The sequence below is a fragment of the Pleurodeles waltl genome, chromosome 9 (genome assembly GCF_031143425.1).
Source record: "Pleurodeles waltl isolate 20211129_DDA chromosome 9, aPleWal1.hap1.20221129, whole genome shotgun sequence".
Classification (NCBI taxonomy): Eukaryota; Metazoa; Chordata; class Amphibia; order Caudata; family Salamandridae; genus Pleurodeles; species Pleurodeles waltl.
The window spans coordinates 1,159,505,070-1,159,520,477 of NC_090448.1; the positions used below are offsets into that span (position 1 = coordinate 1,159,505,070).

Genomic DNA, 15,408 nt, shown 5'->3' on the forward strand with positions numbered 1-15,408 from the left:
GACATGACTGATGAGTTCCGCCCCCCAGGGGAGAGACATCTTCTTATCACACTGAGAAAACCGTACAGAGCGGTTTCTTCCCCACAATAGCCTGTTGGGTCCCTTGGGTGATGCAAGAAGCAGGTATTGGCACCAAGGTTTTTGGTGCACATTGAGCAAGAGGAGCAATGGCTTCAAATGCTTTTTGTTTGAGACATCTAGAGGATCTAATGTATGACGCTGACTGGTCCTCAGGCTCTACTTTTAAAGGGTCTACTTTAAACCGGTGTTGGAGTTGGCTCAGTTTGTAGTGAGCAAGTTTTGAACTAACATAATTCTCCTCCCGGTCCTGACATAGTAATAAAATTATTCTGTTAAGGACACAGAGACGAGGATTATCGCCCCCCCATCGATCATTTCAGACGCTGACCCTCCCTGTTTTGGATGCATTCCATCTCTTAAGCCCTGAATTACTTCTGATATGTTAGCACCAGCATTCTGTCCTAGGTTCCCCATACGCCAAGAATTACCTCTGCTATGCCAAAGCCTGCATTTTGCTATTTGCACACCGCCACCCTGTGCCATTGATGCCTTTGTGCATAAGGCAAGCGTTTTCTCAAGGAGACTAGGGCCAGGAACTCACTTACAAGCACATCATAGGCACAAGCTACCATGCACACACTCGCATACTTAGAAATGCACACTGTCTCACACTTGCAAGCATTCGCACATACACTCACTCTTGCGCGTTTTCTCTCACACAACCTCACACACAGTCCTCACATGCTGTCACCGACTTTCCCAATGCTCCACTCCACTTGTGGTAGAAAAGAAGGCACTGCAGATGCGCCTGCTACCTGTCCTGCCTACTTCTGGAACTTGGTAACGCATCTTCAATGCACATTATTGAATGCTCCAAACAAATGCCATTGCCAACAATTGTTTTCACGCGTGATGTGAATGAAGTTGTGCACTTCTACACAATAGGTATATTTAGATTTAGATACAGATCAAGAAACAGCTTTGTAGAAGGACTAGACCACTTAATAAAAATATGAAACGGTGTCCAAGTGATCTTAAATTAAATGTGACTTCTTCACACTATCAAAATTTTGCATGTTGGGATATTCAGCCCTCCTTAAAATGTTAAAAACACACACACATTACAAGTCCCAGAATACAGCACTGTGCTGCCAGAAAAGGTGGTGACACATGAAAATAGACCAGCTAAGTAAAAAGTTGAAAAGAATCAGGTTTCTCATTTTGAGCCTTCATTTTTTGTAAAGAAAAAGCAAAGGTTAATCAACTGCAAAAGTAAATGAGAAGAATCTACACTTCATGTTCAGATGTTTGTATTCCATTGCTAATGGGCAAACATTCAGACTCCTGTAAAAACGTGGTGTTTGCTAAAAAGTGTACTGCACACCACAATAACAGTGTCAGGGGGTATGAGCTCTATTGCATATGAGCTCCTCACCCTCCGTCTGGAACGACTCCTGGTGGCTCACTGCCCTCGGAAACACCCCAGCCCCCACCAACCACGCCCGCAACCTTGGCATAATCCTAGAATCGTCGCTCTCAGTGGACCTACAGGTGAACGCCATCTCATCGTGATGCTTCCACACCCTGCGCATGCTTCGGAAGACCTACAAATGGATCCCAACCGAAACCAGAAGGACAGTCACCCAGGCCCTGGTCAACAGCCTCCTCGACTACGGCAATACGCTCTATGCCGGAACGGCCGCCAAGACCCGAAAAAGACTGCAACACATCCAGAATGCCTCTGTCCGTCTCATAATGAACGTCCCCTGTCACGGCCACACCTCCGCCTTCCTGAGAGACCTACACTGGCTGCCCTTCTACAAGAGAATCACCTTCAAGCTCCTGACTCATGCCTACAAGGCCCTACACGACGCCGGACCAGCCTACTTCAACCACAAACTCTCCTTCTACACTCCCGCCAGACAGCTCCGCTCCGCCAACCAGGCCCTCACCAACGTCCCCTGCATCTGGAAGGCCACAGCCGGAGGAAGATCCTTCTCCCACATCGCCGCCAGGATCTGGAACACCTCCGCATCCACCTCAGGCAACCCCCCACCCTGTCGCAGTTCTGGAAGGACCTCAAGACCTGGCTCTTCGACTGATCCTCTCCCAGCGCCTTGAGACCCTCATGGGTGAGTAGCCAAGCTCTACAAATCCCTGATTGATCCCTACCTCTTTTCTAGTCACAGAGTCTACCATTAGCTTCTGGGGAAACCAGACATGTCAGAATTTAGAGGATGAAAAGTAAATATAACTGTTGGCACCTCTGTTCATGTACAGTGTCTTGGTTTTGGGGTTCTCTGATGGCCCCCTAAGCTGAAATTTCAGTGAAACAATATTATGTTAGAAACCCTTAAAATTCACAAAAAAAAAGTAAAGCTTAAAGTGACTTTATAGCTAAGTGAAACTTTCAGTGTCAAAGTAACAATTTAAACTGAAAAAAAACACTGGCATTCACCCATTATAGTTATCTCTGGTAAGTATAACCCACGCCGTGAGATATCTATAATTCACACCCTAGCCATACACTGCTATTTATCCCACATATTACATCACTCATGACATGTTCTATGACATCATTAATAACTTCACTGCAACATTTGAAATGGCATAATTGATGCCAAGACTGCATGGCGGGGTGCAAAATATAGTTAGCAAGATAACTATAACTGGTGAGTTTTACAGTTTAAAACGTTATGTTGTCACTGACGATGTCACTGTGTGTGTGTTTTCGTAGCATGTGTGGCTGTAGATATACATTCTTAGCATACTCCTGCTATCTAGTGTTGGGCTCCAGCATTTGAAAGTTGTTTTTTTTCTTTTCATCAAAAAAGTCTCCCAAGACCTGGGATGTGCTGTGACTCATCCTCCTGGAGTACTTTTGGCATGGCACCTAGTACATGCTAGAATGTGTTTAGCACAGAAGATAAGGAGATTTATAGAGTGTGAACTAAAGGTTTGGTGCAATACAATGTACAGTAAGTGTAATAATTGTGAGATGATCTGCAAGAGGCATATGCATCAAGGGAGGAGGATGGATGCATGTGAATCTACAGCACTACATGCTAGGAACAGATTCATACAGGGTAAGAAGCATTTTACGTTTGTAGCATGTGTGAGTATGGATATACATTCTGAGCACAGACTGTATGCCCTCCATGTGGATGATGCAGGTGTTTGGAATAATATCCTTAACAGATAATTTTTTTCCGCTCTCAGGTTCAGATGCAGTGAGTGGGCTCAGGGTTGGCCATGTTTTTTTCTTACTTGTCGGGTTCCATTGGTGTCTTTTGCAAACTATTGCATTAAGCTACTTCGATTTCCATCACCGTCCAAGTTTCGACAAGAAACCTTCATGCCTCACGGACTGGAGTTGTCACGGAAAGTCTCTGGGGCCTAGCCCCCCTAGGAGGACTAGCACTGTTTTTGGCTCACCATCGCCTGAGAATGTAACGTTCGTGTTGGAATGTACACTGTTCAAATATTGCCCTTGATACCATGCCAAATATTGGACTTCCAAGAGGTGTGTGACCTCTGCCTGTCCCTTCACCATGACAACACCACCTATTCCTCATGTCTCGCCTTCCGCTCAAAGAAAATGCTTTGGTGCTAGATGGAACGCCACTGGGCACCCAGCACCATGAAGTAACAATGTCTTTCCCGCTCCTTGGACATCTTCGGGCAGGAAGTTCCTATTGACTCTCAACATCAGGATGAAGCTAGGCCTTTACGACTCTCCCTGGTGCAATGGTCACCCAGACCGCAGCCTCTGTATCCGAGCAAATTTGAAGATGACTAGCCAGAGGATTTCAATTTGGTGCCAAAGACTCGGCCCCAGACGAAGAGCACACCTAGCGTCATGTGTATACCAGCAACTCAGGGAAAACCCAAGACACTTCAGGCTCAGACTGTGCTAGTGCACTGCCCCTCAGGTATTCGGGCATTCAGTGATAGCACTGCAGCTGAGATAAGTCTAGCCACGGGTCCCCGCCACCTTCTGGCTCTTGTCATCACTGCCAAAAGACCTCAGAGCCTACAAAGCATCCAGCAAGGGTGTCGATCCCCAAAAGGCAGCACCCCTGTCTCCATCATCTGCCGCCCAAAAACCGGCGATGAAGCCTTCCTCAGTTTTGAAACCCTCCCTTGGTGCCGAGGTTCCCACTCACTTGAGGCCTTCTTCGTGTCCCAAGTGTCAACTGTATCAAAGGCTTCCTTAGTGCCGAAAACTCCACTGGCTCTGAAGCCAACGTCGGCTCCAAAACTGCACGCAGGGCAGAAGGCAAAAAAGGATGGAACCAGGCAGCAACGCCTATGGAGGACATCAAAGCTCCAGTCTTGGAGAGGTTACTGCAAGAACTGGAAGATCGACAGCAGCACTTCTTCTTTCACAAGGTTACAGACAAGAATTCTACCCTGCTTTCTCCAGCAGCACCAGCACCACATTCATAGCCTCTCCATCAAAAGAGGACTTGCTTTGGAGAAAGAGCCTCCTTTGACACCTTCTTCCCTGGAATATACACAAAGAGACAGCCACGAGTCCTATCCCTCTTCCATGCAACCCTTCCGCTCGCCAAACACCTGCCTCTCTCACCACAGCCAAGCACCCCTCTACCACTGCCTTTGCCAAAGCCACCAGAGGAGGCCCTCCTCAGGTTCCCCACAAGTCAAGCCACAGGGTCCTATGAGCCTTGTGATCAGCTATCAGGGGAGGGGTCCACTGATGACCCTTTGGACAACTACCATGTGGATGGATCTCCCAGGTGACGCTGACCAACATCCCATCAGGTCCTCACCCTCTGATGTTACCACAGCGTACTATGAGGTTATGGACATGCATGTCGTATAGAAGGAAGATCATTTTGTGATGGAAATACTCCTTTAATCAGAGCTCTCAGTCTGTTGCTTCCCTATATTTAAGGTGATGTTAAAATCTGCCCCTGAGAACTTCAGAGAGCACATCAATGCCAGATTGGTCACCTTTAGGGTGGAAAAAAGTTCAGTCCCTCCCCCAGTGACCCAATGTACATTAGAGGCCTGGTCCTGCCAGACTCTGTGTAAGTTTACACTGCCCACAAGCGAGCTCCCACCTATGCCACTGGCGATGCCCCTTCTCCAGACAAGGAGAGTAAAACGATAGCTGCAGACGACAAGAGGGTGGTGGTGGGAGAAGCTACCCATGCCCATTGGTGGATCGCCAGTTTGACTGTTCTTTTATCCAGATATGACAGGGCACAGAGGGAGCAGATGGAAGAACTCCTTAATCACTGCCCCCCCAGAATAGTTCTTAAAGAGGGTGGAGGAGACAGTGTTAAAGGGTAAAATAATCCGCAATGCTAACACCCGAGGTGCGTTGGATGCCACGGACAGTCTCCAGGGGTGTCAACATTAGTGTCATAGTTCGACACCACACATGGCTCCGTATCTCCAGGTTCAAACCTGAGGTGCAGCAGCATCACAGCCTCCCGTCTGTCAGGGAGCACTTTTTTGGGCCACAGGTTGATGAGATGTTCATAAAGATAAAAAGAAAAGGTACAGCAACAGCCGTATCCATGGGAACTCTCTTGGCTGCAGCAAGCAGGCCTTATTTGGGAGGCCACAGCCCAGAGGCACGGCCTAGACCATCTCACCTGAGCAACCTCACTCGTATCAGAGGCAGCAGCAGGCTTCCCATCACCAGGCCAGCAAAGGGTACAGCAGAGGCTCCTACAGAGGGAACAGTTGTGGGAGGGGCTAAGGAGGTACAAACAAGGGTGCTGCCTCCTCCGAGCAGTAAAATACCATGCCTCCCCTGATCACACATCACCTGTCGGCGGAAAATTACATAGGGGGTCAAAACCGCGGGGGTCATTTCGACTTTCCCGCTGGGCCGGCGGGCGACCGCCAAAAGGGCGCCCAGCGGGAAAGACCCTGCAACAATGAAGCCGGCTCCGAATGGAGCCGGCGGAGTTGCAGGGGTGCGACGGGTGCAGTTGCCCCCGTTGCGATTTTCACTGTCTGCAAAGCAGACAGTGAAAATCTTTATGGGGCCCCCAGGGGCCCCACGACACCCGTTCCTGCCATCCTGTTTCTGGTGGTGTAAACCGCCAGAAACAGGCTGGCGGGAAGGGGGTCGGAATCCCCATGGCGGCGCCGCAAGCAGCACCGCCATGGAGGATTCTCCGGGCCAGGGGAAATACGGCGGGAAACCGCCGGATCCCCTTTTCTGACCGCGGCTTTACCGCCGCGGTCAGAATGGCCCTGGAAGCACCGCCAGCCTGTTGGCAGTGCTTCCGTGTCCCTGGAATGAGGGCCATAATTTCTTCCACTTCTGGGAGGATATCACATTAGACAGATGAGTTCTAGCTATCATACAGCACAGTTACTGACTCTATGTTCAGCAACAAACACTCCTCTCCTTCCAGAAGTGATGCACGCCCTTCTGCAAAAACAGGCCATAAAATTGGTACCCATGCAACACCAGTGGACCAGGGTGTACTTGTTGTACTTCTTCATTCCCAAGAAAGACGGCTCCCTCAGGCCTATCCTCGATCTCTGGCCCCTCCACCTCTACATCATAGTAGAACATTTCCGAAAGGCAACCGTACAAGAGGTCACCTCCCTCCATCAGCAAGGTGATTTCATCATGGTGCTTGATCTCAAGGACACCTATTTCCACATTTGCATCCACCCTCCCAGCAGAAGTAACTTTGTTTTGTGGTAACTGGACAACACTACCACTTCAAAGCAGTCCCCGCAGGGGTCACCACGGCCCCAAGGGTGTTCTTGAAGTGTCTGGTAGTGATGGTGGCATGTCTGTGCAGGGAGGGAGTTCACATCTTGCAGTGCCTCGACGGCTGATCAATCAATGAGTGTCTGGCAAACAAGCAACTGGCTATGTCCTTGTTTCACACTTTGGGCTTTACTATAAATGCTACCAAGTCCCACCTGCTTCCTCTTCAAACATAGCCCCTCTTGGGCTCCATCGTAAATATGGTCACAGGCAAAGCATACCCCAACAAGTAAGGGGCTTTGTTTTCCAGCATATGACACCTCTTTTCGGCCCAAAAGCCAGCTCACAGCTCTCACTGTCATGCACCTTTTGAGAATGATGGCATCCAACGTCACAATCATTCCATATGCAAGATCACACGTGCTCCCCTTCAAGAGTATCTGGCATTCCAGTGGTTTCAAGCACAGGGGCAAGGAGAAGATCTAGTGCTGATTCTGGCCAAGGTGCAGCCCTCTCTGCAGTGGTGGACGCCCACCAACCTAGTGCAAGGCAGGCCTCTCACAGACCCAGTAACGCATGTGACCATTACCACGTGCACCTCTCTCTCAGGTTAGGGCAATGTTTCAACCAGCACACAGTCCAAGCACAGTTGCTGTCTTAGGACCAGAAGCACTACATCAATTCCTTCAAACTGCTGGCCATTCAGCTAGCCCTCAAAGCCTTTCTACAGCTCATTTGTGGCAAGGTAGTCCCGATCAGAATGGACAACATGCCAGCCGTGTATTACGTCCAAAAGCAGGGTGGCACACAGTCCCCTCAGCTCTGTCACTTAGCGCATAACATCTGGTAGTGGGTGCTCCACTATAACATTCACCTTTTGTAGGAGTTTCTCCTGGGGGTAGCAAATGACCGTGTTGATCGGCTCAGCTGAACGCATCAACCAGTCCGCAAGTGGGAATTCCATCCCCCGGTCCTTCACAGATACGGCTGATGCTGCGGCACTCTGTGGATAGACCTGTTCACCACCCCAGATAACGCACAATGCTCAAGCTTCACCGCCAGATAGCCATACCTACAGTCCATGGGCAATGCACCATGGATGAGCTGGGCAGGGATGTTTGCCTACACTTTTCCACTAAACACTTCTTTTCATGCTGGGCCTTCTGACTGCTCAGTGTTGCAATTTGGCACCTGAGGGCCTAGAGGACAGGCACCTCAACCTTCAGCAGCACAAACCTGTTATGCAGCAATTATGAAAGAGCTTTGTATATTACTTCATTTCCAGCAAATTGGATCCTTTAAAAACCATGATGCAAGAGATTGTTGCCTACCTTTTGCACCCAATAAAAGCAGACCTTGCCTACACCTCCATTCACCTACACTTGGGAGCATTTGCCGCCTACAAACAGATCAGACAACACATGTCCTCATTGAAGATATGAGTGGTCAAGGCCTTTATGTAGGGACTCAAGTGAGTGATACCCCAGAGAGTACCCTACACTCCCACGTGGAACCTCAGCATGCTCCTTGTCAGACTTATGGTCCCACCATTTGCATCTGTGTGTTTATGCCCCCTGCAGTTCCACTCCTGGAAGGTAGCCATCCTTGTAGCTATCACCTCGCTTAGGGGCATCACAGGCTGCAGGCAGTCATGGTACAAGAAACGTTCATGGAGGTCCACAGGGATAGGGTCATTCTTAGAACTTACCCCAAGTCAGGGCATTAACCAGTAAATTAGAACACCCCCACTTTGAACCAAAGCTCTAATGGTCCCATGCAAGCAAAACAAGTAAGCCCCCCTCCACCCCCCACCCCAGAAGAGTTCTATGTCTCTTCCGTCCAAGCAAATATCCATTCATCCTTTACCTTCCATACACCCTCTGACATCCTCAGTTTCACCATTGTATTCTGTCATCCATTCATTCTTTCATCTGTCATTCTTGCTCCATTTAATCCATCCATTGGCCATTTTATCCATCCATCCATTCACACGTCCATCATGTATGTATGCATTCATCCATGCATTCATCATTTGCCTTTCCTATCAATAAAGCTTTTCATCCATCAGTTGCACCTTTTGTTCAACCATCCATCCACCCACCCACCAATCCTCTGATTTCTGTTTACCCTGCCATCCATACATCGTCTCAGATTCCCATTTACTCTCCCCTTCTGTCACCCAAACTCATCCATCCATCTATCCATTTTTTCAAGTTTCCATTTATGCAAGTATACATTCATCTTCTCAGATGTCTATTTACTCCGCCATCCTTTCATCCACCCATTTATCTTCCCAGATTTCCATTTACTCTGCCATCTATTCACCTATGCATCCATCCTCTAAACTTTCCATTTGCTCTGCCATCCTTTCACCTACCCATCCTCTCACCCACTCATCCACACATCCTTTCACTGACCCATTTACCCATCCTCTCATCTTCCCTTCCTCATTCCCCCTCATCCATCCTTTTGTCCATCCATTTGTCCTTTCATTCACCCATCCTTTCACCCATTTATCCATCCATTCTTTCACCCAAATTTCCATGCATCCTTTCACCCATCCATCCTCTCATCCATTCAACCATCCATTCTTTCATCCACCCATTCTTTCACCCCCTCATCCATCCATCCTTCTTTTCCCTATCAGCCTGTCTTTTTTCTTCTTAATAGCATTAATGTTGAACTTTTGTTTACCAAGTTGCCCATAAAGAAACCCACCCCCACTGTATGTGCTAAAGCAATGGGTTCATAAAACCCCTGCTCTGTCATTCTCCCTAAGGCAGTGACACAGTTCCACCTTAACCAGACCACAGAGCTCCCGGTCTTCTTCCCACAGCCTATTTCTATGGCAGAAATAGCACCGCACAGATTAGATGTTGTGAAGTCCCTCATGTAGTACATTGGTAGGACTAAGTCATTCCATAAGTCAAATCAGCTCTTTATCTCCTTTGTTAAACCTCACTAAAGGCAGCCTATATCCAAGGCTGACAGAGTCAGTGGATTGTCAAGTGGATTCAGACATGCTACCTTGAGGCAAAGAGGGTCCTGCATGCCCCTCCTAGGGTACACTATGCTCCCAGGAAGGGGTTGTGAGGCAACATCCCGTAAGCTGATATCTGTAAGGCAGCCACCTGGTCAACCCTAGATTTTTACTAAGCATTATTGTGTGAACATCTTGGCTCGTCAGCAAACCCTAGTTGGCCAAGCTGTGTTAAGGTCATTATTCCAAACATTGCATCATTTACATGCTAACTACCAATGCTACTTACCCTGTATGCATCTGTTTGTAGCATGTAGTCCTGTAGATTCACACACACACCCAGGCTCCTCCCTTGATGCATACGTCTCTTACAGATTGTATCACGCTTATTATACTTAGTGTAGATTGTGCTGCCGTACTGTAACTTTCATTCCCGCTCTAAACATTTCCTCACATGCTGTGTGAAAAACAGTATAGCATGGAGTCGGTGCTCATGCCCAATGTACACCAAGAGGAGGGGTCACAGCACATTTGTGACTCGAGAGACTTCTTTGAAGAAAAACATCTTGCAAATGACTGAGCCCCACACTAGGTTGCAGGAGTAGCAAAGCATGGGAATCTACAGCACTGCACACTACAAACACATGCTTACACTGCAAATAGCATTTTCCAAACGTCTTATAACAATGTCTGAAACATGTTTAATCTACTCGAGATGAGTAAAAAAAAAAAGTTTAAAAAAAGAGTTTTGATTAAGAGACATTTTTCACTATTTTTACACGTGTTTATCCTGGATGTATACCTTTTCCTGTAAGACTTGTACTCGATGGCACAGTAAATTGTCTGCACTGTTTCTTTCTCTACAGATAGAGGAGGTCATATTTTGTGCCGGACAGATTGCGCTGGTGCCGTGCACCATGCAGCTGGCTCCTGGAGGCATAAAGACGGAGGCAGCATTATCTTTGGGGCACGTGAAGAAGGTTCTGGAAGCCATGAGCCAAGGCACAGGCCTCAAGCACGTCATGGCTGCCACATGCTATGTGACACATCGAGGCCACATCCCTGTGGCACGCGCAACATGGCTGAAAGCACAGAAAAAGGTACACAGCTTCTGTTGTCTAGTTTCCATATGTGATGTACATCACCAACAATCTTAGCGTCTAATGTCACACGTGGCTTGAGTGATGGGCATGTAATTTAAAACATACAATACTTTTTGTTTTTATGTGGTGTTTCAAGCTGCAAGTTTGCCATTTCTAACAACCAAAAGATATTACTTTACCCAATGTAATGGTATTCCACTCACTAAAATAATCTTTAATCGGTTCATTGCGTTGATAAACCATAAAACCACACATCTAGAAAGTTTCCATCATCATTCAAGTGGTACATACAAGATTTAGGTCCCACATGATCGATACTCCTCTGCAAACAAAACAAAATATATTCTGTATTAAAATTAAAATAAAAAGGTAAAAACAGTCTTAGTTTTATTAAGAAGTATCCAATTCCTTATATACTATAATAGTTTAAAAAGAATAAACCAGTGAAAAAAACATAAATCTAGTGTTACTCAGTTAACTGACCTCGAAGGATGGAATGCTGAGTTGGTCTTGTGAAATGCATGTCGTAACGGACGTCAGCAGAGATGTTTTTCTTCATATTGTCATTTTCAAGCAGCATTGATGAGCAGAGTCAATTCTACAAAACAAGCTCTGAAGGTACACTGTGCTCTGTGTCAAAACTGCCATTGAAGTATTATAGTAGGACGCTTTTGATTTCTTTCTTTGGCTTGGGCCCTTATGGTATTGTCAATTTCACCTCTCAATAGTGCTTAATTTGTAAAAGAAAAAATTATAATTGCAGGGGGCCAACATTTAATTTTTCTTAGGAGCCTACTGTTGCTTCTTTCAAATACTGGGGTTGTTGAATCCCAACATGGCCTAGACTTGATGCCATCTCCCGCCTCTTCCTTCCACCACTCCAAGCCTCCTGTGTCTTGAGGTCACTCTCGCAGGCTTGTTTTCATCCCTGCTTCTTCCCCTGGTCACTGCTTTCCTCTCTTAGTCTCCTTGCTTCCTTCTTATTTTTCTGCCTTCATCTCTGTTCCTCTGGGTCATGATAATGAAAATAACTCTGTCCTAGTAAGCATTTGCAGTGCAATGGGTCTCACATTTGCTCGAGTTAGAGCTATTAGCGTTGTAAACTCCTAACTGGACTTTTCTTGCCACATAAATTGAAAATGAAAGGTAAAACTGTTTCACATAAGTGAGCCGATTCAAAGCGCCATGGCCACCATGAGCTTGAGCGCAGAGGAGAGACATAAAAGGAAAAATAATTTTGCTTGCAGTCAAACGTATCAGCAGAAGTGCAATTAACCATGTAACAGGGTCGATGTCCGTGGCGGTAACCAAACCGCCCCAAGGAGGGACAAACGTAAAGGGCAAGTCTGAACAAGTGATAGTGATGGGCGTGCAGTGGGCGTGGTTAAAAGCCCAAATAGATAACAACACGTCGGAAAGGCAGCGCTTGCGTTCTCCTATGCTCAACCTAAAAATGAGTGCTGGTGCCCACCTGCACAAAGTGCTGATGATGAATATTTGTAGAATGCAACAATTACCCCAAAAAAGGTGCCCTGGCCCTGCATTGCAAATACTGAGCTAGCCAAGTTTAAGACTTTCATTGGTTAACTTCAGAGCATAGAAAGAGGGTAAGCGAATGCCACAGTTTGGGGGCAAGATATGAACAGCTCTGCCACCCTCACAAGAGCAGACAAACCAGACAGTAAAGGGGGAAGGCATCAGCCAACCTTAACATTCAGCAGGGTACATAGCGTCTGGTTTTCGATTGCAGCACCAGAGGACTTTGGTTGTAAAACACTCTGTCAGCAATACTGCTTTGAAAAGTGATTGCTCTCCTATAACCAAGGCAAGGTTCTATGAAATTGTGTTGTAAATAGATGCAGGACAAACCTAGCAGAACTCTATCTGCCAGATTCTGAATTAGTTGCAAGTGTGATTGGGATTTCAAAAGAAGGCCTAAATAGGGAACATTACAGTATTCCGAGCGGCTCGATATAGGTGGTGCATGACTGACTTCCATGAGCCTGAGAGGAAGAATTCATGGAGCCTTTGCAGCAGCATTAATTTGTTTCTCACGGTGGAGAGCCCTATCTATCTGTCTGTCTGTCTTGATAGATAGATAGATAGATAAATGGATAGATTGATTTTTGGCATATATTGATGTGTTCGGAATGGTTCCAAGCTCAGACGACAACCAGTGGGGGATCTGGGCAATGGAAATGTGAGTGGCTCAGTTTTGTCTCCTTTTACTTATTTACTTTTAAAGAGTTACAACAAATCTAATGAGCATGTAGGTTGGCAGCAGTTGCAGACTGTTCCAGCAAAGAGACCACAATTTGGATGTCATCAGCATGCAAGAGTAGGGAAAAGCCAGCCATGGATCCTTTTACCCAGTGGGGACATGTAGATGTTAAATAACATTGGACTAAGACCTGACCCTTGCAGAATCCGACTAGGCAGTACCACCATGTGTCCCCTGTCACTCAAAAAGGAAGCCAAATATTTAAAAATCTTTCCTCTGGACACCTAGAGGGTCATTCTGACCCTGGCGGCCGGTGGCCGCCAGGGCCACCGACCACGGGAGCACCGCCGACAGGCTGGCGGTGCTCCAATGAGCATTCTGACCGCGGCGGTTCAGCCGCGGTCAGAAGCGGAAAGTCAGCGGTCTCCCGCTGACTTTCCGCTGCTCATTGGAATCCTCCATGGCTGCGGAGCGCGCTCCGCAGCCATGAGGATTCTGACCCCCCCTACCGCCATCCAGTTCATGGCGGGAAAGCCGCCATGAACAGGATGGCGGTAGGGGGGGTCGTGGGGCCCCTGGGGGCCCCTGCCGTGCCCATGCCAATGGCATGGGCACGGCAGGGGCCCCCATAAGAGGGCCCCAAAATGTATTTCACTGTCTACCTTGCAGACAGTGAAATACGCGACGGGTGCAGTAGCACCCGTCGCACCTTCCCACTCCGCCGGCTCGATTACGAGCCGGCATCCTCGCGGGAAGGTCGTTTTCCCCTGGGCTGGCGGGCGGTTTAACTGGAACCGCCCGCCAGCCCAGGGGAAAACTCGTAATACCCGCCGCGGTCTTTTGACCGCGGCGCGGTAATTTGGAGGGCGGGATCCTGGGGGGCGGCCTCCGCCGCCCGCCAGGGTCATAATGAGGCCCCTAGTGTCAGTAAACGGGAGATCGTATCAAAGGCCGCTCACAAGTAAGGCAGCCCAAGGGTGACCAACTCTTGTCAAACAGCATACAAATGTCATCAAGGACCATAAGTATGGCAACTACATACTATGAATCTGACCATTGTAAGTTTTTTGTAAGCCCAAAAACGGTCTGTCTATAAGGCAAGACCTAAAAATAGATTTCTGTATATTTTATGCTATTCATATATAATAAGGCAAATGCAGTTCTTTTTTTTAACTTCCAGGCAGAGTTGTGAATTTTTATTAAACACTTGTATTCCACCAGTGTCCAATTGTACATATAGTTCATATAGTACAATTCCTCATTGAAGGAAGCCAGTGCGAATTGTTCACTGTTTTTATTTCTCCTGGGGAAACCCCCTCGCCTCATGAGAAATTAACCCCGATTTGTTTGTTTTTTAAACACATGGCGTTTGGTGGTGTTCTAAATGCCTTCTCATCCTGCAAAGTGATTTACTCCATCTCTTGGTTACCATAAATACCCAGTCATTGCCAGGAAGAGGGGGGAGGGTCGGAGAGGAGTTTGTGAATGCCACTGCTTAATTTGTCAAAGATTGAGTGCCGGGGCCTGAAGCTCTGTTTAGAAGCATGCAGGCGGTTCAATTAAATGTTGTTGCGCAGAATACCAAGACTGCACAGTTTTTAATCCACCTCAGGCCTCCTTAATCCACTACCAGACACTTCCTGCCCCTTTTTCTCATTTGTGCAGGTTCTGCTTTCTCCCCTTGTGACGATTTTCCTGTCTTTCTATTCTTCCATCTTTTCGACCTGCGTGTTTTTCCCTCTCTTGCGCTCAGTAACTAAATCATGCAGAAAAATAAGTGCCAGTCCTCAAAAATAAGTGTTGAAACTGAATTCCGTCAAGACTGAGGTCCCCATCTTCGGCTCCACCCCCTTTGCATGGGATAACTCCTGGTGGCCTGCCATAGTGGGAACCGCACCGACACCCCCCGACCACGCACGCAACCTGGGATTCATCCTGGACTCTTCACTATCTATGACCCAGCAAGTCAACGCCATCTCCTCCTCCTGCTTCAACACCCTCTGCATGCTTCGGAAGATCTACAAATGGATCCCGACTGAAACCAGAAGAACAGTCACTCAAGCCCTTGTAAGCAGTAAACTGGACACGGCAATGCCCTCTACGCAGGAACCACGGCCAAACTCCAGAAAAGACTGCAACGCATCCAGAACGCCTCCGCACGTCTCATCCTGGACATTCCCCGCCACTGCCACATCACAGCCCACCTGAGAGACCTACACTGGCTCCCCGTCAACAAGAGAATCACGTTCAAACTCCTCACCCACGCTCACAAGGCACTGCACAACACCGGACCAGAATACCTCAACAGGCGGCTCTCCTTCTACACCCCGACCCGACAGCTTCGCTTCGCCGACCTTGGCCTCGCCACCGTCCC

At 47.7% G+C, this 15,408-nt stretch overlaps 1 protein-coding gene across 1 annotated transcript in view; it reads left to right on the forward strand.

Moving 5' to 3' along the window:
- DPH6 (diphthamine biosynthesis 6) overlaps window positions 1–15,408 on the forward strand; it is a 333,132-nt gene that overhangs the window by 262,895 nt on the left and 54,829 nt on the right. Inside the window, exon 13 of the mRNA XM_069209036.1 lies at window positions 10,577–10,810. Coding sequence (XP_069065137.1) covers window positions 10,577–10,810 — 234 coding nt within the window. The remainder of the gene's footprint in view (window positions 1–10,576; window positions 10,811–15,408) is intronic.